General features: G+C 53.2%; 1 protein-coding gene across 6 annotated transcripts in view; it reads left to right on the top strand.

The window, feature by feature from the left end:
* Positions 1 to 25,260, top strand: part of FAM234A (family with sequence similarity 234 member A) — a 37,236-nt gene extending 11,976 nt beyond the window's left edge. For 4 of the 6 annotated variants that reach the window (XM_030924485.1, XM_030924486.1, XM_030924487.1 and 1 more), the window contains exons 2-13: positions 3,466 to 3,583; positions 7,271 to 7,571; positions 16,040 to 16,156; positions 16,531 to 16,722; positions 18,234 to 18,364; positions 18,837 to 18,969; positions 19,168 to 19,297; positions 19,718 to 19,858; positions 20,155 to 20,230; positions 20,463 to 20,618; positions 21,063 to 21,165; positions 21,260 to 22,562. In XM_030924485.1, coding sequence (XP_030780345.1) covers positions 7,304 to 7,571; positions 16,040 to 16,156; positions 16,531 to 16,722; positions 18,234 to 18,364; positions 18,837 to 18,969; positions 19,168 to 19,297; positions 19,718 to 19,858; positions 20,155 to 20,230; positions 20,463 to 20,618; positions 21,063 to 21,165; positions 21,260 to 21,471 — 1,659 coding nt within the window. In that variant the 5' untranslated portion in view covers positions 3,466 to 3,583; positions 7,271 to 7,303 and the 3' untranslated portion in view covers positions 21,472 to 22,562. Of the gene's footprint in view, positions 1 to 3,465; positions 3,584 to 7,270; positions 7,572 to 16,039; positions 16,157 to 16,530; positions 16,723 to 18,233; positions 18,365 to 18,836; positions 18,970 to 19,167; positions 19,298 to 19,717; positions 19,859 to 20,154; positions 20,231 to 20,462; positions 20,619 to 21,062; positions 21,166 to 21,259; positions 22,563 to 25,160 lie in introns of those variants that run through there. The other 2 variants (XM_030924490.1, XM_030924489.1) reach the window with 2 other exon arrangements.
* Position 25,261: the final 1 nt, after the last annotated feature.

The raw sequence follows: 25,261 nt of genomic DNA, 5'->3' as shown, positions 1-25,261 counted from the left end.
CTGTGTCCCCGCTGGGGTCCTTGCCTTTCTTTTGTGGGTTTGTGAAATCCCCAGGAATATTTATCCTGGTTTGTTCTGTTTGGCTGACAAGGTAACAATCTTTTGGCTTCCCCGGCCGCGTTGGAAGAATTGTCTCGGGCCACGCGTGAGGTACACTCACACTGACGGTAGCTGATGAGATCTCCGAATGTTTTCAGAAAGTTGATGAATTTGTGTTAGGCCACACTGGGCCAAGGGTTGGACAAGCTTGGGTTAGACATTTCAGAGTATACTTAGTCCCATCAGTGTTTTTCTGAATGATTTCCACCTTTGGGGTCATGCTTTCAAGACTTTCCCTAACCAAGGTTACATATACATTCTCTTCTATTTCCTTTTAGTTCAATGTTTGTTAAAAATAATGTTTACATTTTTGGCCAGACATGGTGGCTCACACCTGTAATCCCTGCACTTTGAGAGGCTGAGGTGGGCAGATTATGAGGTCAGCAGTTCTAGACTAGCCTGACCAACATGGTGAAACCCCGTCTCTACTAAAAATACACACATTAGCCAGGTGTGGTGGCAGGTACCTGTGGTCCCAGCTACTTGGGAGGCTGAGTGAACCTCTGCCTCCCAAGTTCAAGCAGTTCTCCTGCCTCAGCCTCCTGATGATTGATGGGTGTTTTGTTTTTTGGTTTTGTTTTTTTTTTGAGATAGGAGTCTCGCTCTGTTGCCCAGGCTGGAGTGCAGTGGCGTGATATTGGCTCACTGCAACCTCTGCCTCCCGGGTTCAAGCGATTTTCCTGTCTCAGCCTCCTGAGTAGCTGGGATTATAGGCGCACGCCACCATACCCAGCTAATTTTTGTACTTTAGTAGAGATGGGGTTTCACCATGTTGTTTAGGCTGGTCTTGAACTGCTGAGTTCGTGATCCGCCTGCCTCGGCCTCCCGAAGTGCTGGTATTACAGGCGCAAACCACCACGCCTGGTTGCTTGGTGTTTTTTTAATTGATTGATTGGTGGTTTTGTTGGGTTTTTTATTGATGTTTTGTTTTGTTTTGAGACAGAGCTTCGCTCTGTGTCACCAGGCTGGAGAGCAGTGACATGATCATAGTTCATTGCAGCCTCAGCCTCCTGAGTTCAAGTGGCCCTCCCACCTCACCTTCCTGGGTGGGTAATACCACAGGCGTGTGCTCCCACACCTGGCTGATTTTTTTTTCTTTCTTTTTAGAAAAAGGGTCTCAGCATGTTGCCCAGGCTGGTCTTGAACTGAGCTCAAGCTATCCATGCACCTCGGCCTTGCAAAGTGCTGGGATTACAGACATGAGACACCACTCCCAGCCTTATTAATGATTTTTTTTTTTTTTTTTTTTTTAAGAGAAGTCTCGCTCTTGTCGCTCAGGCTTGAGTGCAATGGCTCAATCTTGGCTCACTGCAGCCTCCGCCTCCCAGGTTCAAACAATTCTCCTGCCCCTGCCTCCCAAGTAGCCTGCCACCATGCCTGGCTAATTTTTGTATTTTCTAGTAGAGACTGGTTTCACCATGTTGGCCAGCCTGGTCTCAAACTCCTGACCTCAGGTGATCCAGCCGCCTCAGCTTCCCCAAGTGCTGGGATTATAGGCATGAGCCACCGCACCCGGCCTTATTAATGATTTTTAAACCAGTTTCTGACAAACTCTTTTGATCTTAGATCAGTCTGTGTTTTTCACAAATGCCTCAACAGCTGGCTCACAGTTTTAGAAACCCGTGTTTGTCAGTTAAAATGATGATTCTCCCCAAAATGTTCAGTGCTATTTTCTGTCCTGACCTGGGTTCACCCAAGTGGTAGGAGAGTCCCCATGGAGGCAGCACAGGGCCTGACTATCTGGGAACCCTCCCAGAGTAGAACCCAGTGCTGGGCTCAGGTGGGTGCTCATCTGGTTAAGTCAGTTTTACCCGCATTGTTTTGCATCTTTGCGTCCTGTAGTGGGGCTTTGCCTTCTGAAGCCTCTACTTCTGTCTTCCCTCACGTGTGTGATATGTTGTATTTCATTCTGCTCTGCAGGTGAGGACACTGGCCCAATTGTAGGTACTCACAGGACACAGATGACCCAGATCCCCAACTGTGTTACTAGTGAGGGTTTAGAGAGTTTTTTCCCTTTGTCCTTCTAAATCGTGTTACCGAGGTGGCCCGGCATGGGGGATATGTTTGTCCTCTCAGCCAGGCTCTCCAATTCAAAAGGCAGGAATTGAGAAAATGACAGTACTTTCTCTGTCCCTGCCACAGAATGCCCAGTTTGGTCTGATTTAACATGACCAATCATGCAGTAGAGATAAGAGAGTAGTTTGAATTTTATTTTTCCTTTAATTTTTAGAGGCCACCTTATAACTCAGCCATTCTAGTCACATTTTTTTCATATAGAGTGTGTACTTCATATACTCCATGCTTGTCCACACAGGGAATACTTCTGGAAGGACCCATGTGAAACCAGTATCAAGCTTCCCCTCTTGAGCCTGGGAGCCACAAGATGAAAGGAGATTTACCCTTTTATACTTTTTAAGTTTTGTGGGTTTTTTTGAAACAGTGTCTTGTTCTGTTGCCCAGGCTGGAATGCAGTGGCATGGTCATGGCTTACTGCAGCCTTGACCTCCCGGGCTCAAGCAATCCTCCTGCCTCAGCCTCCTGAGTAGTTGGGACGACAGGTGCCCAGCACCACACCTGGCTGATTTTTTTATTTTTGGTGGAGATGAAGTGTTCCCGTGTTGCACAGGCTGGTCTCAAACTCCCGGGCCCGAGCGACCTGGCTGCCTCTGCCCCCAAAGTACTGGGATTACAGATGTGAGCCACCGCCCCCAGCCCTCGTAAACGTTGTGTGTGTATATATATATATATATATATATATATATATATATATTACTGATGTTTTTAAAATTATAAACCCAAACTACATTAATAGGAATTGTCTTGCAGGGTCCCTTGGTCATAGCTTAGATGTTAGAAGAATGATTAAGAAAAGGAGCGATGGAATTTACTAGCTTGAGGTCTGCATTTGGATTGAGTTTACTAAGCTTGCTGTGAACTCCAAGGAACAGAAAACCCAGCATGCAGATCAGGTGGCATCTTCAGAGGAAGAGGGCCTTTCCCCTTTGCCTTGCTTCCAGGCTGGCTGTGGGGGTGGAGTCTCCCCCTTGAGGGTCAGGAGATGTCTGGCCATCATCTGGTAGAGTGGGATGAACCAAACAAGGGCAGACTTCTCAGCCTGTGATTCTCTGCTTGGCTGCACCCTGGAGTCAGCTGGAGAGTGCCAGCAGCCGCTCCTGACTGGGACCCCACGCCCAGAGTGGCCAACTGAGTCCTTCTGGAGTGTGCGTCGGGAGTGCGAACGCTGTCAAGTTATTTTCATGTGGAGCCGCCGCTGAGAATCGTGTCTTTGGAAGGATCTAAGTTCCTCACCTGACACCTTCGCAGGCTGCCTGAGCTGTACTTTACAAGTAGCTTTATGATCCCTAGGTCCACCTGGTCTTACGAAGGCACAGATTCCCTGTCCACAGCTCACAACCAGATGCACCAGCAGGAGTCAACATCGAGCACGTCCTCCGGGCAGCACGTCCTACACTCCCACGACCAGGTAGGTCGGGACTCGTGGGCCCATGGATGGATGGGTCGTGTTTTCAGATTCCTGATGGTGGTGGTTGATGCCCCTCCTTGAGAAGTGCTTTCTCACACGTTTTCTTCGAAGCTCTGGCTCACAGCAGATGAGGACAGCTGAGGCTCAGAGCTCAAATTTCTTGGCTGCAATTTTAAAGCTCTTAAGTTTAAAGCCTTAAAGATAGAAATCTAGAATTGTAGCATTCTGGTTCTCACTCCATTTTCTTTCCTTTGCCAAAGGAATCTATGTTTTAAACATTTCACACATCCCTTCCTTGGGAACATAGTGGCTAGATTTGCTGAACAAATGGCCGTCTCCTCTTCTTCAAGCCCTGGCCCCAGCCCCTCAGGCTCTGGCAATGAGACACTCCTACGTTCTGTTGCTGCCTTTTCCCTAGTTACCTTTTCTAGACAACCCATGCCCTGCCCTCCCCACCCCCATGCCAGCTGCTTGGGTTTAATGAGGTCCTTGGTCATGACTCACTGTTTGATTTTCCGTGGTCTAACTCATTGCCTTTGATAAGCACACCTTTTCGGACTTCGAAGATGTGAAAAGTTAAGCCTCAGCACACTTAGGAGAATGCACACATTTTTTTTTTTTATTGTGGCAAAATATACATAACATAAAATTTGCCATTAGTAACATTTGGTATAATCCCAGCATTTTATAACCATCACTACTATTTTCATCATCCCACACAGAAACCCCACAGTGCATAGCAGTCACTCCCAACTCTCCCTGTTCCCAGCACCTGGCATCCACGAGTCTACTTCCTGCCTCTATGAATTTGCCTGTTCTGGGCATTTCGTAGAACTGGAATCACACCACAGGTGACCTTTGTGTCCTAGTTATTTCATTTAGCATAATTTTATAACGTGTCAGAATTTTCTTTTTTTTTTTTTTTTAATGTTTGTTTTTTGAGACAGAGTCTCACTCTGTCGTCCAGGCTGAAGTGCCGTGGCCGGATCTCCACTCACTGCAAACTCTGCCTCCCGGGTTCACGCCATTCTCCTGCCTCAGCCTCCTGAGTAGCTGAGACTACAGGCGCCCGCCACCTCGCCCGGCTAGTTTCTTGTATTTTTTAATAGAGATGGGGTTTCACCGTGTTAGCCAGGATGGTCTCGATTCTCCTGACCTCGTGATCCGCCCGTCTCGGCCTCCCGAAGTGCTGGGATTACAGGCTTGAGCCACCGCGCCCGGCCCAGAATTTTATTTCTTACTGTGGCTGAAAAACATACCACTGCATTATGGTGCAATTGTATTATGGATGGGACACATTTTGTTTCTCCATTCATATGTTTTTTTTTTGGTTTTTGGTTTTTGGTTTTTGAGAAGGAGTCTCCCTCTGTTGCCCAGGTTGGAGTGCAGTGGCACAGTCTGGGCTCACTGCAGCCTCCACCTCTCAGGTTCAAGTGATTCTCCTGTCTGAGCCTCCCGAGTAGCTGGGATTACAGGTGCCTGTCACCATGCCCGGCTAGTTTTTTTGTATTTTTAGTAGAGACGGCTTTCACCATATTGGCCAGGCTGGTCTCAAACTCCTGACCTCGTGATCTGCCTGCCTCGGCCTCCCAAAGTGCTGGGATTACAGGCGTGAGCCACCATGCCTAGCCAGGTTTTTTTTTTTTAAGAGATGGGGTCTAGGCCGGGCACATGTCTGGCTAATTTTTGTATTTTTAGTAGAGATGGGGTTTTCAGTATGTTGGCCAGGATGGTCTCAATCTCTTGACCTTGTGATTTGCCTGCCTCAGCCTCCCAAAGTGCTGGGATTACAGGCGTGAGCCACCGTGCCCGGCCGGAAAGTCTCTTTTTTATTTATTTATTTATTTATTTTTTTGAAACGGAGTCTCGCTCTGCCGCCCAGGCTGGAGTGCGGTGGCCGGATCTCCGCTCACTGCAAACTCCGCCTCCCGGGTTCACGCCATTCTCCTGCCTCAGCCTCAAAAAGGCAGATCCTCAAAAAGTCAAACATAGAACTACCATATTCTCCAGCAAGTCCAGTCCTAGGTGTACACCCACAAGAATTAAAAAAAGAGACTTTGGCCGGGCGCGGTGGCTCACGCCTGTTATCCCAGCACTTTGGGAGGCCGAGACGGGCGGATCACGAGGTCAGGAGATCGAGACCATCCTGGCTAACACGGTGAAACCCCGTCTCTACTAAAAAATACAAAAAACTAGCCGGGCGAGGTGGCGGGCGCCTGTAGTCCCAGCTACTCGGGAGGCTGAGGCAGGAGAATGGCGTGAACCCGGGAGGCGGAGCTTGCAGTGAGCTGAGATCTGGCCACTGCACTCCAGCCCGGGCGACAGAGCTAGACTCCGGCTCAAAAAAAAAAACAAAAAAAACAAAAGCCAGCGGTCCCTTATCTGTCTGTTTTCCTGACCCTTCCCCAGAGGGTGCGGCTTTCAGCTCAGCACTTCCTTGTGTTCCTTCGCTGAGCTCCGCACGCCCTCTTTCAGCTTTCACCCCTCTCTTTGTTGTGAACTGTTGACTTCCTTTTTGGGTAGCTGACGATTTTACCTCAAATCTGCCCGATCATGTCCAATCTCTCAGTATGATGTGTTAGGACATCGGTTTGGCTGTTTAAAAGGGACCAAAATAACAAAAGTCTTGCCTGAGACAAAATGGAAGTTTGTTTTTTTCTCGTTTTATACAGTCGAAGCAGCTCAGGCTGGGTGGTGGTGGTTGGCAGATATCAGAGGCCCTGTGCCTTTCCCATCTTCAAATGTGTTTTCCGTTTTTGTTTCTAAGACGGCAACTGCCAGTTTCCCCACCACATCCACCCCGGGTCCAGCCAGCCGGAACCAGAGCAAGGAGAGGGCATGTTTTTCCCCTCAGAGTCGGGGCTCTGAAGTTACGCCGAGCAGAGCTCACTCCACACAGCCGTCCCCGTCCTCCCCTGTGGACTTCTGTTTGAACATATTTTTTTCTAGTTAGTCTGTGCTTATCCATGAACATATTTTATTAAAAATTATTAGGTAGTGTTTGAATGTTTACTGTGTATCAGATGATCTTATAAGTGCTTTCTATGCATTTAATTATTTAATCCTTAGAATAGGCTTCTAAAGTAGATATTTCTTTTACAGATAAGGAAACGAGGCACAGTTCAGTGAAAGCGTATGTCCTGGTCACACAGCTAGAGAGGCACCAGGCTGCCCGCCCAGAGCCCATCTTCACCCTGGGGCTTTGAATGTTGAATCTGGGGCTCTCCAGGGAGCCCGTGAGTGCGCACCTGGGTCACCTTTTCCATCCCCGCTTGAGGCCGGTGGAAGGTGACTCAGATGTGCTCGGAGGCCGAGTAGGTGGGGCTTAGTGAACTTGCAGGGTGTGGGTTGCAGCGTCCGCACCCCTGGCCCAGCACTGCCCTGGAGCTCCTTCAGCCTTTCCTGGGTTCGGCAGGCAGGAAGCACCAGCGTGTTCAGGATGAAAATAGTTCCTGCTTGCTGGCTCTACACAGCGAATTCGGCTTTCCCCATTAATTAGAGACCTCCTTAAGTATAATTGGTTAAGACTGACACCCTAAACATTTATTTAGTTTGTATTTACTGGGCTGACGGCCCATAGTTACAGCTGCAGCCAGCTCCCTAAGAAGCTGACAGCAGCAGAGCCCTCTGTGCTGCGGCTTTGTGCCGTGGGACTAGCCTTGCCGACCTCTTGCTTTATTGACACAGTGACCGGGAGTTAAACTTTGCGGTGTGCCCGTGATGTTGGACCACCAGGACTTAGAAGCCGAAGTCCACCCCTTGAAAAATGAAGAAAGAAAATCGCAGGAACATCTGGGAAACCCATCGAAAAATGAGGATAACTTGAAACGCACACCTCCACAGTCCCGGCTCTCCCGATGCCGAACGGTGGCGTTTTTTCTTTCATTGTTTCTCTGCCTTTTTGTGGTGTTTGTTGTCTCATTCGTCATCCCGTGTCCAGACCGGCCAGCGTCACAGCGAATGTGGAGGATCGACTACAATGCCGCTGGTGAGCCCGGCTTCCCCGCCCACTGGAGTCCAAAGCAGCTCTTCCCAGGGGGTGGGGTGGGGGCAGAACTGTGTCTGTGAGTCTAGAATTGACCTTGAAGCAGTGAGTCAACCCCAAGTGGCTGCCAGTTCTCTGTCCAAGGTTTTCCTGGAATTTTAGGGAGCCATAGAGCAGCCTTTTTGTTTTATTTTTTGAGACAGAATTTCTCTCTTGTTGCCGAGGCTGGAGTGCAATGGCACGATCTCAGCTCACCGCAACCTCTCCCTCTGGAGTTCAAGTGATTCTCCTGCCTCAGCCTCCCAAGTAGCTGTATTTACAGGGGTGCAGCACCACGCCCAGCTAATTTTGTATATTTAATGGAGATTGGGTTTCTCCATGTTGGTCAGGCTGGTTTCGAACACCTGACCTCAGGTGATCTGCCCACCTCGGCCTCCCAAAGTGCTGGGATTAGAGGCGTGAGCCACCGTGCCCAGCCGAGCAGCTTTGAAATAAACATAGAAACGCTGCCAGGGAAGCATTGTGGCTGGCTCTTGGTTATCCCTTTTTTTTTTTTTTTTTTAGGTAGAGTTTTGCTCTTGTTGCCCAGGCTGGAGTGCAATGGTGCCATCTCCGCTCACCGCAACCTCCGCCTGCTGGGTTCAAGCAATTCTCCTGCCTCAGCCTCCCCACTAGCTGGAATTACAGGCATGTGGCACCACACCTGGTTAATTTTGTATTTTTAGTAGAGACGAGGTTTCTCCGTGTTGGTCAGGCTGGTCTCGAACTCTACCTCAGGTGATCTGCCCACCTCAGCTTCCCAAAGTGCTGGGATTACAGGCATGAGCCACTGTGTCTGGCCTTGGTTCTCCCTTTTTTTTTTTTTTTTTTTTTTTTTTTTTTTTTTTTTTTTTGAGACAGAGTCTCGCTCTGTCACCCAGGCTGGAGTGCAGCGGCACAATCTCAGCTCACTGCAAGCTCCGCCTCGTGGGTTCCCACCATTCTTCTGCCTCAGCCTCCCAATTAGCTGGGACTACACCCAGCTACAGGTGCCCGCCACCACGCCCAGCTAATTTTTTGTATTTTTAGTAGACACGGGGTTTCACCGTGTTAGCCAGGATGGTCTCAATCTCCTGACCTTGTGATCTGCCTGCCTTGGCCTCCCAAAGTGCTGGGATTACAGGCTTGAGCCACCACACCCAACTGGTTCTCCCTTCTTTAGCCTCCCAAACTCATCTCCCGTTTTCAGGAAGGATGAGTTGGGTAAATAAAAGTAGCCCATTTGGGTACTTTTCTAAATTAAAAAATTTAATGAAACAGAGCTTCTGGGTGAAAGATACAGAAAAGCTGTCATAAAATGTGAAAAACATGCAACAGCTTGTGTGGTCCAGTCTGGCTAGGATGCCCCAGCTCACATCCTGGTTAGTGAAAGGAAAGCTTTCATTCCTGTCTCATGAACTTGCCATTCTGGAGTCTTAGCCGTTATAAAAAGCAATGGAATCAGCCTTAGTCAGGACATTCTGCTTCTGGCAGAAGAGCGGCTGCAGTCACCCATGTCAGTGGGCGTGAGCACTGGCAGCCTCAGTGTTTCCTGCCACAGACTTCAGGGCTTCTCCAGTGCCATCAATAGGATTTGTTGTTGCAACCTCACTTAGGGTCAGTTTGTGTTCAAAATATACATGTATTTTTTGAGAGAGTCTTGATGTGTCGCCCAGGCTGAAGTGCAGTGGCACAATCTTGGCTCACTGCAAGCTCTGCCTCCCGGGTTCACACCATTCTCCTGCCTCAGCCTCCCGAGTAGCTGGGATTACAGGCGCCCGCCACCTCGCCCAGCTACTTTTTTGTATTTTTTAGTAGAGACAGGGTTTCACCATGTTAGCCAGGATGGTCTCAATCTCCTGGCCTCGTGATCCGCCCGTCTTGGCCTCCCGAAGTGCTGGGATTAGAGGCGTGAGCCACCGCGCTGGCCTTTTTTTTTTTTTTTTGAGATGGAGTCTCGCTCTGTCACCCAGGCTGGAGTGCAGTGGTGTGATGTCCGCTCACTGCAAGCTCCGCCTCCCCGGTTCACGCCATTCTCCTGCCTCAGCCTCCCAAGTAGCTGGGACTACAGGCGCCCACCACCTCGCCCGGCTAATTTTTTGTGTTTTTAGTAGAGACGGGGTTTCACTGTGTTCGCCAGGATGGTCTCGATCTCCTGACCTAGCGATCCACCCGCGCCTCAGCCTCCCAAAGTGCTGGGATTACAGGCATGAGCCACTGCGCCCGGCCAGTCGGCCTTATTTTTTATTTTATATTTTTTTGAGACGGAGTCTCTCTCTGTCACCCAGGATGGAGTACAATGGCGCAGTCTCGGCTCACTGCAAGCTCCGCCTCCCGGGTTCACGCCTTTCTCCTGCCTCAGCCTCCTGAGTAGCTGGGACTACAGGTGCCCACCGTCACGCCCAGTTAATTTTGTGTATTTTTTTTTTTAGTAGAGACAGGGTTTCACCGTTGTTAGCCAAATGGTCTCGATCTCCTGACCTTGTGATCTGCCTGCCTCAGCCTTCCAAAGCGCTGGTATTACAGACGTGAGGCACCCTGCCTGGCTTTTTTTTTTTTTTTTTTTTTTTTTTTTCCTGAGAAGAAGTTTCGCTCTTACTGCCCAGGCTGGAGTGCAGAGGTGCAATCTTGGCTCACTGCAACCTCTGTCTCCCAGGTTCAATCAATTCTCCTGCCTCTTTCTCCCCAGTAGCTGGGATTACAGGCACAGGTGCACCACACCTGGCTTTTTTTTTTTTTTTTTTTTTTTTTGGAGATGGAGTGTGGCTCTTGTTGCTGAGGCTGGAGTATAATGGCATGATCTTGGCTCACTGCAACCTCCGCTTCCCAGGTTCAAGCCGTTCTCCTGCCTCAGCTTCCTTAGTTGCTGGGATTACAAGCATGTGCCACCATGCCTGGCTAATTTTGTATTTTTAGTAGAGACAGGATTTCTCCATGTTGGTCAGACTGGTCTCGAACTCCCAACTTCAGGTGATCCTCCTGCCTTGGTCACCCAAAGTTCTGGGATTGTAGGCGTGAGCCAATGGGCCTAGCCTAATTTTTGTATTCTTTTTTATTTTTTTTAATTTAAATTTAAATTTTTTTTTGAGAAGGAGTCTTGCTCTATTGCCCAGGCTGGAGTGCAGTGGTGCAGTCTTGGCTCACTGCAAGCCCGGCCTCCCGGGTTCATGCTATTCTCCTGCCTCAGCCTCCGGAGTAGCTGGGACTACAGGTGCCCACAGTGCTGGGATTACAGGCATGAGCCAGCATGCCTGGCCAATTTTTGTATTCTTAGTAGAAATGGGGTTTTACCATGTTGGCCAGGCTGTTCTTGAACTTTTTTTTTTTTTTTTAAAGAGATGGTGTCTTGCTCTGTCGCCCAGGCTGGAGTGCAGTGACATGAGCTCAGCTCACTGCAAGCCCTGCCTCCCAGGTTCAAACGATTCTCGTGCCTCAGCCTCCTGAGTAGCTGGGATTACAGGCACACACCACCACACCCAGCTAATTTTTTGTATTTTTAGTAGAGACAGGGTTTTACACATTGGCCAGGATGGTCTCAAGCTCCTGACCTCGTTATCCACCTGCCTCGGCCTCCCAACGTGCTGGGATTACAGGCGTGAGCCACCGCGCCTGGCCCTAATTTTGTACTTTTAGTAAAGATGGGGTTTTACCATGTTGGCCAGGCTGCTCTTGAACTCCTGATTTCAAGTGATCCTCCTCTCTCAGCCTCCCAGCATGTTGGGATTACAGGCGTAAGTCACCACACCTGGCCCAATTGAGTGATTAGTAGTTAATTTATAGAGTTATGTAGCTGTCAGTACAATTCCGTTTTAGAATATTTCCATCATCCCTAAAAGATTCCTGAAGAGGCTGGGCACAGACCCCATCTCTACAAAAAAATAAAAAAATCAGCCAGGCGTGGTGGCATGCAGCTGTGGTCCCAGCTACTGGGGAGGCGGAGGTAAGAGTATCACTTACATCTGGAAGGTTGAGGCTGCTGTAAGCTGTGATTGTGCCACGCACTCCAGCCTGGGTGACAGAGGGAGACCCTGTCTCAAAAAAAGAAAGTTCCGGCCGGGCGCGGTGGCTCAAGCCTGTAATCCCAGCACTTTGGGAGGCCGAGACGGGCGGATCACAAGGTCAGGAGATCGAGACCATCCTGGCTAACACGGTGAAACCCCGTCTCTACTAAAAAATACAAAAAACTAGCCGGGCGAGGTGGCGGGCGCCTGTAGTCCCAGCTACTCGGGAGGCTGAGGCAGGAGAATGGCGTGAACCCGGGAGGCGGAGCTTGCAGTGAGCTGAGATCCGGCCACTGCACTCCAGCCCGGGCGACAGAGCGAGACTCCGTCTCAAAAAAAAAAAAAAAAAAAAAAAAAAAAAAAAAAAAAAAAAAAAAAAAAAAAAAGAAAGTTCCTCATTACCTTTATCATCACTCCCTGTTCCCTCCTCTCCTAGCCCTGGGCAACCTAGTCTTCTGTCTCCAAAGATGAGTCTTTTTTTTTTTTTTTTTAGACACAGTTTTGCTCTTGTTGCCCAGGCTGGAGTGGAATGGCATGATCTCGGCTCACCGCAACCTCTGCCTCCTGGGTTCAAGTGATTCTCTGCCTCAGCCTCCCAAAAGTAGCTGGGATTACAGGCATGCACCACCACGCCCGGCTAATTTTGTGTTTTTAGTAAAGATGGGGTTTCTCCATGTTGGTGAGGCTGGTCTCGAACTCCCGACCTCAGGTGACCCACCCACCTTGGCCTCCCAACGTGCTGGGATTACAGGCGTGAGCCACCGCGCCCGGCCTCTAGACGTTTCTTAGAAGTGAAATCCTACAGTGTGTGCCTTTGGAGTGTGACTTCCTTCACTTGGTGTGGCGCTTCGCTGTTGGTGTGCCTCGTGGCCTCCCAACGTGCTGGGATGACAGGCGTGAGCCACCGCGCCCGGCCTCTAGACGTTTCTTAGAAGTGAAATCCTACAGTGTGTGCCTTTGGAGCGTGACTTCCTTCACTTGGTGTGACGCTTCGCTGTTGGTTTGCCCTTCCGTGGCTCAGCAGTGCTCGGGGGGCTGCTGGCTGCGGTCACCTGCATCGCTCGCTCCCGATTGGGGCTCTAATGAGTAATTCAGCCGTGAGCATTCACATGCAGTTCTTCGTGTGCATGTGTTTTCATTTCTCTTGGGTAGATCGCTAGGAATGGAATTGCTGAACCCTATGGTAAGTTTATGTTTAACTTTCTGAGGAGCTGACAAGCTGTTTCTAAAGCAGCTGCACCGTGTGACCATTTTACCTTCCGGCTACAATGCTGAGGAGGCCTTCAGTCTCTCCGGTCCTTGCCAACACTTGTGTCTGTCCTTTTTGTTGCACTCATGCTGGTGGGTGTGAATTAGAATCTCCCAGTGACTAAAAATGTTGGGTCCCTCTCTTCATGTGAGTTTTAGCCATTCTTGGATCTGCTTTGTTGAATGTCTGTTCAAGTCTTTTGCCCATTTTTAAAAATTAAAAAAGAAACTTTTTTTTTTTTTTTGAGACTTTTGGTCTTCTACCCCCAGGCTGGAGTGCAATGGTGCGATCCTGGCTCACTGCAACCTCTGCCTCCCGGGTTCAAGCGATTCTCCTGCCTCAGCCTCCCAAGTAGCTGGGATTACGGGCACAAGCTACCACACCTGGCTAATTTTTTTTTTTTTTTTTTTTTTGAGACGGAGTTTTGCTCTTGTTGCCCAGTCTGGAGTGCAATGGCAGAATCTTGGCTCACTGCAACCTCCGCCTCCTGGGTTCAAGGGATTCTCTTGCCTCAGCCTCCCAAGTAGCTGGAATTACAGGCACAAGCTACCACACCTGGCTAATTTTTTTTTTTTTTTTTTTTTTTTTTTGAGACGGAGTTTTGCTCTTGTTGCCCAGTCTGGAGTGCAATGGCACAATCTTGGCTCACTGCAACCTCCGCCTTCTGGGTTCAAGTGATTCTCCTGCCTCAGCCTCCCAAGTAGCTGGAATTACAGGCACAAGCTACCACACCTGGCTAATTTTTTTTTTTTTTTTTTTTTTTTTTTTTTTTTTTGAGACGGAGTTTCGCTCTTGTTGCCCAGGCTGGAGTGCAATGGCAGAATCTTGGCTCACTGCAACCTCCGCCTTCTGGGTTCAAGTGATTCTCCTGCCTCAGCCTCCCGAGTAGCTAGAACTGCAGGCACACACCACCACGCCTGGTTAATTTTGTATTTTTAGTAGAGACAGGGTTTCTCCATGTTGGTCAGGCTGGTCTCAAATTACCAACCTCAGGTGATCCACCCGCCTCGGCCTCCCAAAGTGCTGGGATTACAGACGTGAGCCACCACGCTCGGCCGTAACTTTTGTATTTTCAGTAGAGATGGGGTTTTACCATGTTGGCCAGGCTGGTCTCGAACTCCTGACCTCAAGTGATCTGCCTGCCTTGGCTTCCCAGAGTGCTGGGACTACTGGCATGAGCCACCACACCTGGCCTTTTCACTCTCTTGATAGTGTCCTTTGATGCATAAAAATTTTTAGTTTTAATGAAGCCTATTTTTTCTTTCCTGTGCTTTTTTTTTTTTTGGAGACAGAGTCTTGCTTTGTCATCCATGCTGGAGAATGCAGTGGTGTGATCTCAGCTCACTGCAACCTCCACCTCCTGGGTTCAAGCGATTCTCCTGCCTCGGTCTCCCAAGTAGCTGGGATTACAGGCGCCCGCCACCATGTCTGGCTAATTTATGTATTTTTAGTAGAGATAGGGTTTTGCCATATTGGCCTGGCTGGTCTCGAACTCCTGACCTCAGGGATCCACCCACCTCAGCATCCCAAAGTGCTGGAATTACAGGCGTGAGCCACTGCACTCGGCTTCCTGTGCTTTTGTATCAAAGAAACTGTTTCCAGATCCAATGTCATGAACATTTTTCCCTGTTTCTTTTTTTTTTCTCTAAGTGTTTTATAGTTTTAGCTCTTATGTTTAGGTCTTTGATTCATTTTGAGTTCATTTTTGTGCATGATGTAAAGATCCAACTTCATGCTGGGTGCAGTGGCTCACACCTGTAATCCCAGCACTTTCAGAGGCTGAGACAGGAGGATCACTTGAGGCCTAGAGTTCAAGGCCAGCCTGGGCAACATAGCCAGACCCCATCTCTACAAAAACGGGGGTGGGGTTCAACTTTATTTTTTTTATTTTTATTTTTTTGAGATGGAGTCTCACTCTGTCGCCCAGGCTGGAGTGCAGTGGCACAGTCTCAACTCACTGCAGCTTCCCCCTCCTGGGTTCAAGCAGTTCTCCTGCCTCAGCCTCCCAAGTAGCTGGAACTATAGGCGCCTGCCACCACGCTCGGCTAATTTCTGTATTTTTAGTAGAGACAGGGTTTCACCATATTAGCCAGACTGGTCTCGGTCTCCTGACCTTGTGATCCACCTGCCTCGGCCTCCCAAAGTGCTGGGATTACAGGCTTGAGCCACCGCGCCCGGCCTATGGTTTTGTTTTTGTTTTTTTTTTTTTTTTTTGAGAAGGAGTCTCGCTCTGTCGCCCGGGCTGGAGTGCAGTGGCCGGATCTCAGCTCACTGCAAGCTCCGCCTCCCGGGTTTACACCATTCTCCTGCCTCAGCCTCCCGAGTAGCTGGGACTACAGGCGCCCACCACCTTGCCCGGCTCATTTTTTTTTTGTATTTTTTAGTAGAGACGGGGTTTCACTGTTAGCCAGGATAGTCTCGATCTCCTGACCTCGTGATCCGCCCGTCTCGGCCTCCCAAAGTGCTGGGATTACAGGCTTGAGCCACCGCGCCCGGCCTGTTTTTTTTTTTTTCTTTTTTTTTGAGATGGACTCTCGCTGTCTCCAGGCTGCTGGAGTGCAGTGGTGCGATCTCGGCTCGCTGCAACCTCCACCTCCTGGTTCAAACAATTCTCTTGCCTCAGCCTCCTGAGTAGCTGGGATCACAGGCACACGCCACCACACCCAGCTAATTTTTTGTATTTTTAGTAGAGACAGGGTTTCACATGTTGGCCAGGATGGTCTCAATCTCCTGACCTTGTTACCTGCCCACCTCAGCCTCCCAAAGTGCTGGGATTACAGGCGTGAGCCACCACCCCTGGCCAACTTCATTCTTTTGGTTTTTGATTTTAGGGCGTAAAGTTTATCACTTGAGTCCTTGAATGAAAGGAAGTATAAACCCTAATGAGTATGGAGTGTGGACTGTCTAGACGCCACCTGGTCTAGGGAGGGATTTCTTCCTGAACGGAAGGTGCCAGAACACACGTTCTTAACGCCCAGGTGTCCGGCTTGTTCCTTTCTGAAGCTTAGCACTGGGCATTGTTGTCCCACCCCTTGTGTTCAGGAAGAACATTACTCATCCGAGTGAGGAAGAAGCCACCGTCCTCGCTGGGTGACCTCACAGGGGCAGGTTCCACGGAGCAGAGAATTAGGTCGTGTTGGACCTGATCGTTCCTGGAAACCAGACATGGCCCGTGGAGTATAGTCTGTGGTTTTCTCTTTCAGTTATCTATGATTTCCTGGCTGTGGATGACATAAACGGGGACAGGATCCAAGATGTTCTCTTTCTTTATAAAAACACCAACAGCAGCAACAATTTCAACCGATCCTGTGTGGATGAAGGTAATTTCATTTTATGTGAAAAAGAAGGAGCTCCCTGTAGAAGGAGTAGTTGTAGTTTTCGGTAACCCTCTCACTTTCATAGTGTTTGGGGGAAACAGATGGTGGTGTTTCTGGAACCCATCTCGTCACCCTTCCTGGCAGGACCAGAAAGAGGCCAGGAAGCCCAGCCCCAGCACCGCCCTGGCCACTGAGCCCCGGTGGGGTCAGCATTAGAGCCCCGGGAGCCTGCAAGATAAAGGGGATCCACCTGGGAGGGAGGGGCTGTGGCCTAGGAGAGGTGTGAGGAAGATAGGCCTGGCAGAGCACATGCTGGGGCTGACCGGCCCGCCTGCCTGGAGTCTGCAACAGTGAGGTGCCGGTGTCTCTCCCCACAGGCTTTTCCTCTCCCTGCACCTTTGCCGCTGCTGTGTCGGGGGCCAACGGCAGCACGCTCTGGGAGAGACCTGTGGCCCAAGACGTGGCCCTGGTGGAGTGTGCTGTGCCCCAGCCAAGAGGCAGTGAGGCACCCTCTGCCTGCATCCTTGTGGGCAGACCCGGTTCTTTCATTGCAGTCGACTTGTTCACAGGTAGGCCAGCCAGGCAGCGGAGTTCTCACTGAGGGCCAATGCCAGGAGGCCCCGATGAGGCTCAGCCCTGTGATCTTGAGGGTGGCTGGATGGGAAGGAAGGTTATGGGGAGAACCTCCAAGTGAGGGTGCAAGCCTATGGAAGTCACACACCTCGGCTGCCTTCAGTTGCACTGTGTCTGTTACTTCCCGTTACACTTTGCTGGTGGGCTGTAACACACAGGGGCAGTCCGATGCCACCTGCTACGCGGTAGCAGAGAGGAGGAGCGGCTTGGCCGCCGGCTGTTCCTGGGGTGTCAGTGGTGGCAGTGCCCAAGGCGAGCCCAGAACATGAACCTGCACTCAGCCCATCAGGGAAGATTGGGGCCTGTCTGTGCCCCTAAGCCTGAGGGTGCAGGTCTCCGAGCCCCAGCGGAGCCGGCTGCATGGAAGCACAAGGGAAAGAATGTATGGTGTGCAGGGCCGTGTGAGTGTGTGTGGGCTCCTTGCACCTCATCACGGTCTGGAGGAATTCTGTGCCTAGATTTGGTGAATGTTCACATTTCCCTTACAAGTTGTCATTTTAAGGATATGGAGGAGAATAAGGAGCAGGCTGGAAATATTTTAAGAATCAAGGAGGCCAGGTGCGGTGGCTCAAGCCTGTAATCCCAGCACTTTGGGAGGCCGAGAGGGTTGGATCATGAGGTCAGGAGATCGAGACCATCCTGGCTAACACGGTGAAACCCCGTCTCTACTAAAAAGTACAAAAAAACTAGCCGGGCGAGGTGGCGGGCGCCTGTAGTCCCAGCTACTCAGGAGGCTGAGGCAGGAGAATGGTGTGAACCCGGGAGGCGGAGCTTGCAGTGAGCTGAGATCCGGCCACTGCACTCCAGACTGGGCGACAGCGAGACTCCGTCTCAAAAAAAAAAAAATACAAAAATAAAGAATCAAGGATCTGTCTTAAAAAAAGGTTTGGATGAGATTGTATGTGCGTAAGGAGTTGCTTTGGGACCTGTGGTCAGTAGGTCTGCCTCCGAGCACACACCTCCATTCTTGCCTTCTTTGTAGAGGGCAGAGGAAGGAGCCACTCAGCCAGGGCCTGCATGGCACCAAGGGGACGCCTGCAACCCCAGCAGGAGGCAGGGGCTTCTAGAGGTGGGTGAGGTCAGGCTTCATCCACTCGGGCAGGAGGGTCAGCATTGTCCTTAGATGTTCCAGGACACACAGATAGGAGAAAAGGAAGGGGGAACTCTGCAGTTCCCAGGAATGAGGCTGTCATCGTTTGGCATGTTGCCACCGAGTCTCCATATACGGGCAGGACGTGTGTCCACCACCTCCGTGTGCTGCTCCTTTACAAGCACAGGAGTGCTGCCCTCCCCTCCTGTTGGCATCTCTACTCTGAGTGTGCGGCGAGCCAGGAGGTCACGAGGGTGATGCCTCAACGGGAGCCTGCCTGTCACAGGCCGTGCAGTTGCCAGGCTGCTGTTGAAGGGAACTCAGGGCCACATTGCGTGACCGTGTGCTTGATTTTAGGGGAAACCCTGTGGAACCATAGCAGCAGCTTCAGCAGGAATGCATCCATCCTGAGCCCTCTGCTGCAGGTGCCTGATGTAGACAGCGATGGGGCCCCAGACCTGCTGATTTTCACCCAGGAGCAGGAGGAGGTACAGCCAAGCCTGGCTCTCCTCCCAAGTCACCAAGGCCACCTGCCACACGGCCCTCCTCTGCCTCCCCATCTGCTGCCACTTACCAGACAGGATTTGGGTCTGACCACTTGTTGGGGACTCTCCCAGAGCCCCACGTTCCCAACTCCCATAGACCCAGCATATGGAGGGGGCTCCACCTGTACCAGGTAGCTCTGGGGCCTCCCCAAGAACAATGGAGCACACACTTCCCACTTGTGCTGTTACAGTGTTGGGGGTGAAGCTCTGAGGGCTGGGAGCGTCTGCGAGCACTGAGGCTGCCTCCTGTGCCCCACACTTGGAGGCACTGACCAGTGTCAGACTCTCTGATGTCAGCACCCCTTTCCTCAAACCCAAGAGCCTGTGGGCCCCTTACCCTTCCATGTCTCCTGTGGTAGAGTGCCCCGCCCCCAGGCTCAGGTCCCTCTCTTCCTAGGGCTCTGTGTCATTGCAGGTTAGTGGCCACCTCTACTCAGGCAGCACCGGGCACCAGATTGGCCTCAGAGGCAGCCTTGGTGTGGATGGAGAAAGTGGCTTCCTCCTTCACGTCACCAGGACGGGTGCCCACTATATCCTCTTTCCCTGCGGTACGTTGTTTCTGCCACATCCCTGGCTGGCCTCACTCACGGAGCATGACTGCGCTGCGGCTCCTCAGGTCCTGCTTCTGCTCTCGAGGTGCTGGAGTCAGGAAGCCCAGGGGCCTGGCTCCATGTGACACCATGTGCTCCTGGTCCGGGTTCACAGCGTGACCCTGGTGACCTCAGGCCCTCCTGTGTTTTGAATAGCAAGCTCCCTCTGCGGCTGCTCTGTGAAGGGTCTCTACGAGAAGGTGACCGGGAGGGACGGCCCATTCAAGAATGACCCGCACTGGGAGAGCATGCTCAATGCCACCACCCGCAGGATGCTGTCCCACAGGTGGGTCTGGGCCGCCGCCTTTCTCCACGCAGAGCGCCCACCCCCCGGCTCCGCGCCCCTCCCTCGGTGTGGGGACAGTCTGTGGAGCCCAGAGCGGCCCTTCCCCTGCCTCGGTGTGGGGACAGTCTGTGGAGCCCGGAGCGGCCTGGGGATGCCGGGAGGTCACCCTGGGTTCAGCTGTGAGAAACGGTCAAACAAGCCGAGTGAAGAGCGAAGAGAAGAAAGGTTCCCGGCGCTGGGCCTGTCGTTGTCTCCATGGAAAGTGGAGGTCTTCTTTCTCTTTTCAAGCTGTAGAACTGAGAAACAGGAGTTATGGGGGCCTGAGAGGAGCACCCTGAGACAGGCGGTGCCAGGGCCTTCACTGGGTGTCTGAGGTCGCCCCAGGGACCCGGCGCCCCTTTCTCCCACTCTCCTGTCTAGCTCGGGAGCAGTGCGCTACCTGATGCATGTCCCGGGGAACACCGGCGCAGATGTGCTCCTTGTGGGCTCAGAGGGCTTCGTGCTGCTGGACGGGCAGGAGCTGACACCCCGCTGGACGCCCAAGGCAGCCCATGTCCTGAGGTACGAGGTCTACCCAAGGAGCCGTGCAGGTGCTGCACCCCTCCCCAGCACCCTGGGCATGTCCCACTGGCTGGTGAGGAGACAGCCCTGGGGGTGGGGCCGGAGGCCATGTGCTGCTGCCAGGGCCTCTTGCCTGTCTTTGGTGCTGCCTCTTGCCCCAGACTTCAGCTCCGTGTCCTGGGCTGTGGTCCAGATGTGGCCATGGGAGACTGAGGGTGGACCTGTTCCTGGGTGCATCCTTCATCTCAGTCTCCTCACTGAGACCCCTCATGAGTGCTTCCTCCATATTGTTCCAGAAAACCCATCTTCGGCCACTATAAACCAGACACCTTGGCTGTAGTCGTTGAAAACGGAACTGGTACCAACAGACAGGTTCGCCGTTCTTCCTTCGGAGGTGGCACCTTTGTTCTTAGCTGCGGGTAGACTGGTCTGAAAGCAGACGGGGCTGCGGCCCAGGAGGCTGCTGCCCTCAGAGCCGCTGAGAAGGTTCTGGCTCCCTCAGAGCATCTGCCTCCAGGGCTGGTGTGGCTGGGGGCACGTGCAAGCCTTGAGGTTTTCCCGGTAGCCCCGACGTTGGCCCCCACAGCATCCCCTCCCTCCCCAGATCCTGTTCCTGGACTTTGGCACTGGAACTGTCCTGTGTAGCCTAGCCCTCCCGAGCCTCCCTGGGGGTCCACTGTCCGCCAGCCTGCCGACCGCAGACCACCGCTCAGCCTTCTTCTTCTGGGGCCTCCACGAGCTGGGCAGCACCAGTGAGACGGTACGGGAGCCGCCCTCGGAGCAGCCGTGCTGGGAACCAGGGCCAGAGACCCAGCCTTGGGCTCCACCTGGGAGTGCCCAGAAGCTAATTGGTGCCTGGGCGACCTCAAATAAATTGAAGTCCAGTGACAGTCAGTCAGGATGAGGTGGTGCAAGCTGAGGGAAAGTGACCTTAGAGGAGTCCAGGGAGAAGGGGCTGATGGCCTTCGGTGGATAGGGGAGCACACGGCCATGCCCAGAAGGGAGTGGCCGCTGGCAAGGACCAGGGTCAGGACCAGGTTGGGCGGGAGGACCTGGGAGGTGGCCACAGAGCTGGGGCTGGCATGTGGGGGACCCAGATAGGGCCCCTAGTGAACGCAGAGCTCCAGGCATGGTCACTCGGACAGCAGTGCCTGTGGGAGTGCCCAGTGAGGGGCGTGGGGCCCACTGCTGCTTCTTGCTCCAGGAGATGGGGGAGGCCCGGCATAGCCTGTACATGTTCCACCCCACCCTGCCCCGTGTGCTGCTGGAGCTGGCCAATGTCTCTACCCACATTGTCGCCTTCGATGGTGAGTGCAGCCTTGGCCAGGGACCCGGGTGTTCCGCGGGGTCTGTCCTGGCTGGTCCCGAGCCGCCCTGACAGCTGTGTCCCCCACCCTGCAGCTGTCCTGTTTGAGCCAAGCCGCCACGCTGCCTACATCCTCCTGACAGGCCCAGCAGACTCAGAGGCACCCGGACTGGTCTCTGTGATCAAGCACAAGGTGCGGGACCTCGTCCCAAGCAGCAGGGTGGTCCACCTGGGTGAGGGTGAGCCAGACAGTGATCAGGCCATCAGGGACCGGTTCTCCCAGCTGCGGTACCGGAGGGAGGCGTAGAGGCACGCCAGCCAGAGCCTGTGGGAGAGACTCCGCCTGCTGACACTAAACGTCCTGGGAAGTGGGCCCCTTCCTGGGTCTCCGCACTGACTCCCCCACTCCTGACCCTGGTGATGGTTGCCACTGGGCAGCAGCGGCCTTACCAGTCCTCCGTGATTGCACCCAGGGACGTGCATGGGTGAGGGGACACCCTGGGCCTCTCTCCCGCCCAGCGTCCTCCCTGAGTCCCCACACAGGGCCCCACTCTGCACCTCACCAGGGTCCCGCTCACACCAGGCAGCCTTCATAGTGGTCTCCCTGGGCCACCTTGGGCAGAACTGGGTCATGCAGCACCCCATCCTTACCCAGTGCCCTCTCCTTGCCAGCTTCTCCCCAGGCCAGCGCGTAGAAGGAGCCAGGGTGTCCCCAGGACAGGCCGTCCCCCACCCCATCCTGTAGAAGTCCGTTCCCCTTTTCCCTCCTGTGCTCCATCCCCCAAGGAGTCATGGAACTCAGGGTACTGGGTCCTGGGACAGCCTCAGGGCCTCAGCAGGAACCTGAGACAGCTCCAGCTTCCCAGCCCTTCCAGGAGCTGCAGGGGGATCCTCTAGCGTGGGGGGTGTGACTTGGTTCCTTTGTCCAGGCCCTATGAGGAAGCCCCCAGCAGGATAGGTGGGGCCTGCTCTGGAGCTGAGCCCACGGCTGCTCACACGTGTCCTTAGTGGAGTTGCAGCCGTGTGCTGGCTGCACGTGCTGTGAATATCCCGAGGGCCTGGCTGTGGGATGCGTGTTTGGGTCAGTCTGTGCCCTCTCAGTATACACTGGAGCTGCTCGATCCCTGAAGAGGCCCCGTGCCCCAGGCATGGCAGGCACCTCACCTCTCCCTTTCCGGTGCTCACACGCCCCGCCGTGTCACCTGATGCAGGACTCACCTCTGTGCCTTGCTGCTCCTGAGGCCCAAGGGCAGCTGTGGTGCTCTGTGCTGCTGGGGCCACCCAGGCCACAGAGCCTGAGCTTCGTAGCCAAAGCAGCCTGATGACCCACCTACCAAGGAAGAAAGCAGAATAAACATTTTTGCCTGAAAAACCCCCCGGTGGTCAGGCTGAGCCTAGCGTGTGCGCGTCTGCCTGTCTCTCTGCTCCCTAAGTAGTCAAATGGATTTGTTCCTGGAGGAGTGACCAGGAATTTGCTGGCCATCCTGAGTCAGGGTGGGGAGGACTGCCAAGGAGGCGAGCACCCCCACCCAGACCTGCTCAGTCAGAAACTGGGTGCCCAGCAATCTTGACAGCCTCAGGGTGTCTCTGGTTTGAGGACCCCTGCCCAACAAGCTGGGCACCCTGGCCCCATGCGAGTGGCTGTGCTCCCACCTGGAACAGACGGTGGCCTCAGCACCGCGTGACATGAGGGCTGGCTGGAGTCCAGACTGAAGCAGTGATGGTAGGGCCGGGGTGAGCTCTGGTGACCAGGCAGGCAAGAGGAGCCCAGGCAGGGGCTTCCCTGAGATGCAGCTTTGGGTGTGGCAGCAGTGAGGGGCAGGCAGGTATTTTACAGAACCCTGCAGGAGTGTCCCGCGGGCATGTATGCAAGTATGAAAAGCCCTGTTTTACAGCCTCACAGGTATAATAACCTTGTTGCTGTTGCTCCTGGCCAAGGTGTAGGAGGGGACATGGGGGCTACGGTTGGACAGGTGGGTGCCCTCGTGCCAGGAAGCTATTCTCTTGTCCCTGAGAAAAGTAACCCAGCACACAAGGCCTTGAGTATGAAAAGGCCATAGGGCTCTGGGGACAAGTCCTGTAAGAGAACTGCCAGGTGGGCAGGGTAGGGCTGGAGGGAGAGGGGAAGGTTCACTGGGGTTGCAAGAGCTGCCGCCTGACAGCATGGGAGGGAGTGCAGGGGGTCCCCAAAGGGAGGGGACATCCTGCAGGTCACAGGAGCAGCCGTGCACCTGGCTACGGAGGGGTGAGCAGGGCCATGAGCCCCACCCTGAGAAGGAGTTGAGGGACTGGACCAAGGGGTGCTGTTGCTGGTGGGCAGAGGTTTCCCTCCCTGCAGTAACAGCCTGCACCCCTGGAGTGTGAAGAAGCGATTCTTGCCCTGTGGTCACTGCGGGCTCTAGAGGGTCTGGGCCATGCCATGCCATGCACTCTGGAGCTCTGCGGCCTTAGGGCAGGTTGGGGACAACTGCCCCTCCCCACAGGCTTCCTTAACTGAGTTTCCTCACTGTTCCCCCTCTGGAGGGCAGGTGTCCCCACACACTACCCTGCTCACCCTAGCCTACCAGAGTACAAGTGCCCCTGGCTGTCTCCTCCCAAAGACCAAATGCCCCAAGGCTGCTGCCTGGGTCTGAGAGGGTCAAGTCCCTCCTCCACCATCAACTCCACACACCTGGGACCTGCCCCCTCCCTCTCCACACACTGCACACATCACATGCACAATACATTCACACATATGTACTATGCACATGCACACCTCATACATGCAATGTATGCCACACATGCATCATACACACTACATGTGCCCACACACCACATATGCATGCCTCACAGTACACCTGCACACGTGCACTACACCGTGCATGTGCTATGCACACACACGTGTGCCTCACAGTGCTACACATGCATCATACACACATGCACACATCACATACGCATGCCTCACAGTACACCTGCACACATGCACTACAATCACACGTGCTATGCACACACACCACACATGTGCCTCAGTGCTACACATGCATCATATGCTCACGCACACCACACCCATGTGTGTGTCACATGCACAGTCACACCACAAGCTGCACCCACAGCAGGATGGACTCAGAGCCAGGGCCCAAGGGTCTTTTATTTGTGTGCTGGAAGCTGTTGGGAGTGACTGGATGTAAGCCAGTCCTATGGGTGGGGATGGCACCCCCCAACCGCTAAGATAGTTGAAGCTGCACCCCAGAAAGGAGCCAGTTGTACCTTCACCCAGTCTGGGGGAGTGGCGGGGCACTTGGCGGATGGGGAGCAATGCCAGCTCACGAAGGAAGGCTTGGGCAGGGAGGATCAGGGACACCTGGCAAGGATCCACCCTATGGAATGGGGGGCCTCGTCAGTGGGGTGACAATGTCAGAGTTGTCTGTATAAATCTGGGGGGTAGACCAGGTGCGGTGGCTCACGCCTGTAATCCCAGCACTTTGGGAGGCCGGGGCAGGCAGATCATGAGGTCAGGAGATCGAGACCATCCTGGTTAACACGGTGAAAACCTGTCTCTACTAAATATACAAAAAAAATTAGCCGGGCGAGGTGGCGGGCGCCTGTTGTCCCAGCTACTCGGGAGGCTGAGGCAGGAGAAGGGCATGAACCCGGGAGGCGGAGCTTGCAATGAGCCGAGATCGCACCACTGCACTCCAGCCCAGGCCACAGACTGAGACTCCGTCTCAAAAAAAAAAATCTGGGGGGGAAGCCGTGGCCTTGAGGTGGAAAAGCAGGTGCCGGCGCACCTGTGGACAAATTCTGGAATGCGTTTGGCGAGGGAGGAATAGGTGCAGCTCTGGAAGGCAGGGAACTTGAGGCAGGCTCAGCACGGCACCCTCTTGGGTGCTCGTCCAGGGTCACACTGGGTGACAATGGAGAGGCTTTTGGACGGGGCAGAGCTCGCGTCGAGACCTGCGTGTCCGCATCTTGTGACGGGTGTGTGGGAAGCCACCCATCTGTGCATCTTGCTTCCAGGTATTCGCTGGTTGATTTACTGGTTTTAGAGATGGGGATGGGCACCCAGTGCCAGACTGAAGACCAGAGAAGGTGGAGCTCCGTGCAGCCTTGGTCTCACC

Source organism: Rhinopithecus roxellana, chromosome 20 (assembly GCF_007565055.1).
Source record: "Rhinopithecus roxellana isolate Shanxi Qingling chromosome 20, ASM756505v1, whole genome shotgun sequence".
Classification (NCBI taxonomy): domain Eukaryota; kingdom Metazoa; phylum Chordata; class Mammalia; order Primates; family Cercopithecidae; genus Rhinopithecus; species Rhinopithecus roxellana.
The sequence above is the reverse complement of the archived record's forward strand: the minus strand, read 5'-3'. Positions and strand labels throughout refer to the sequence as shown.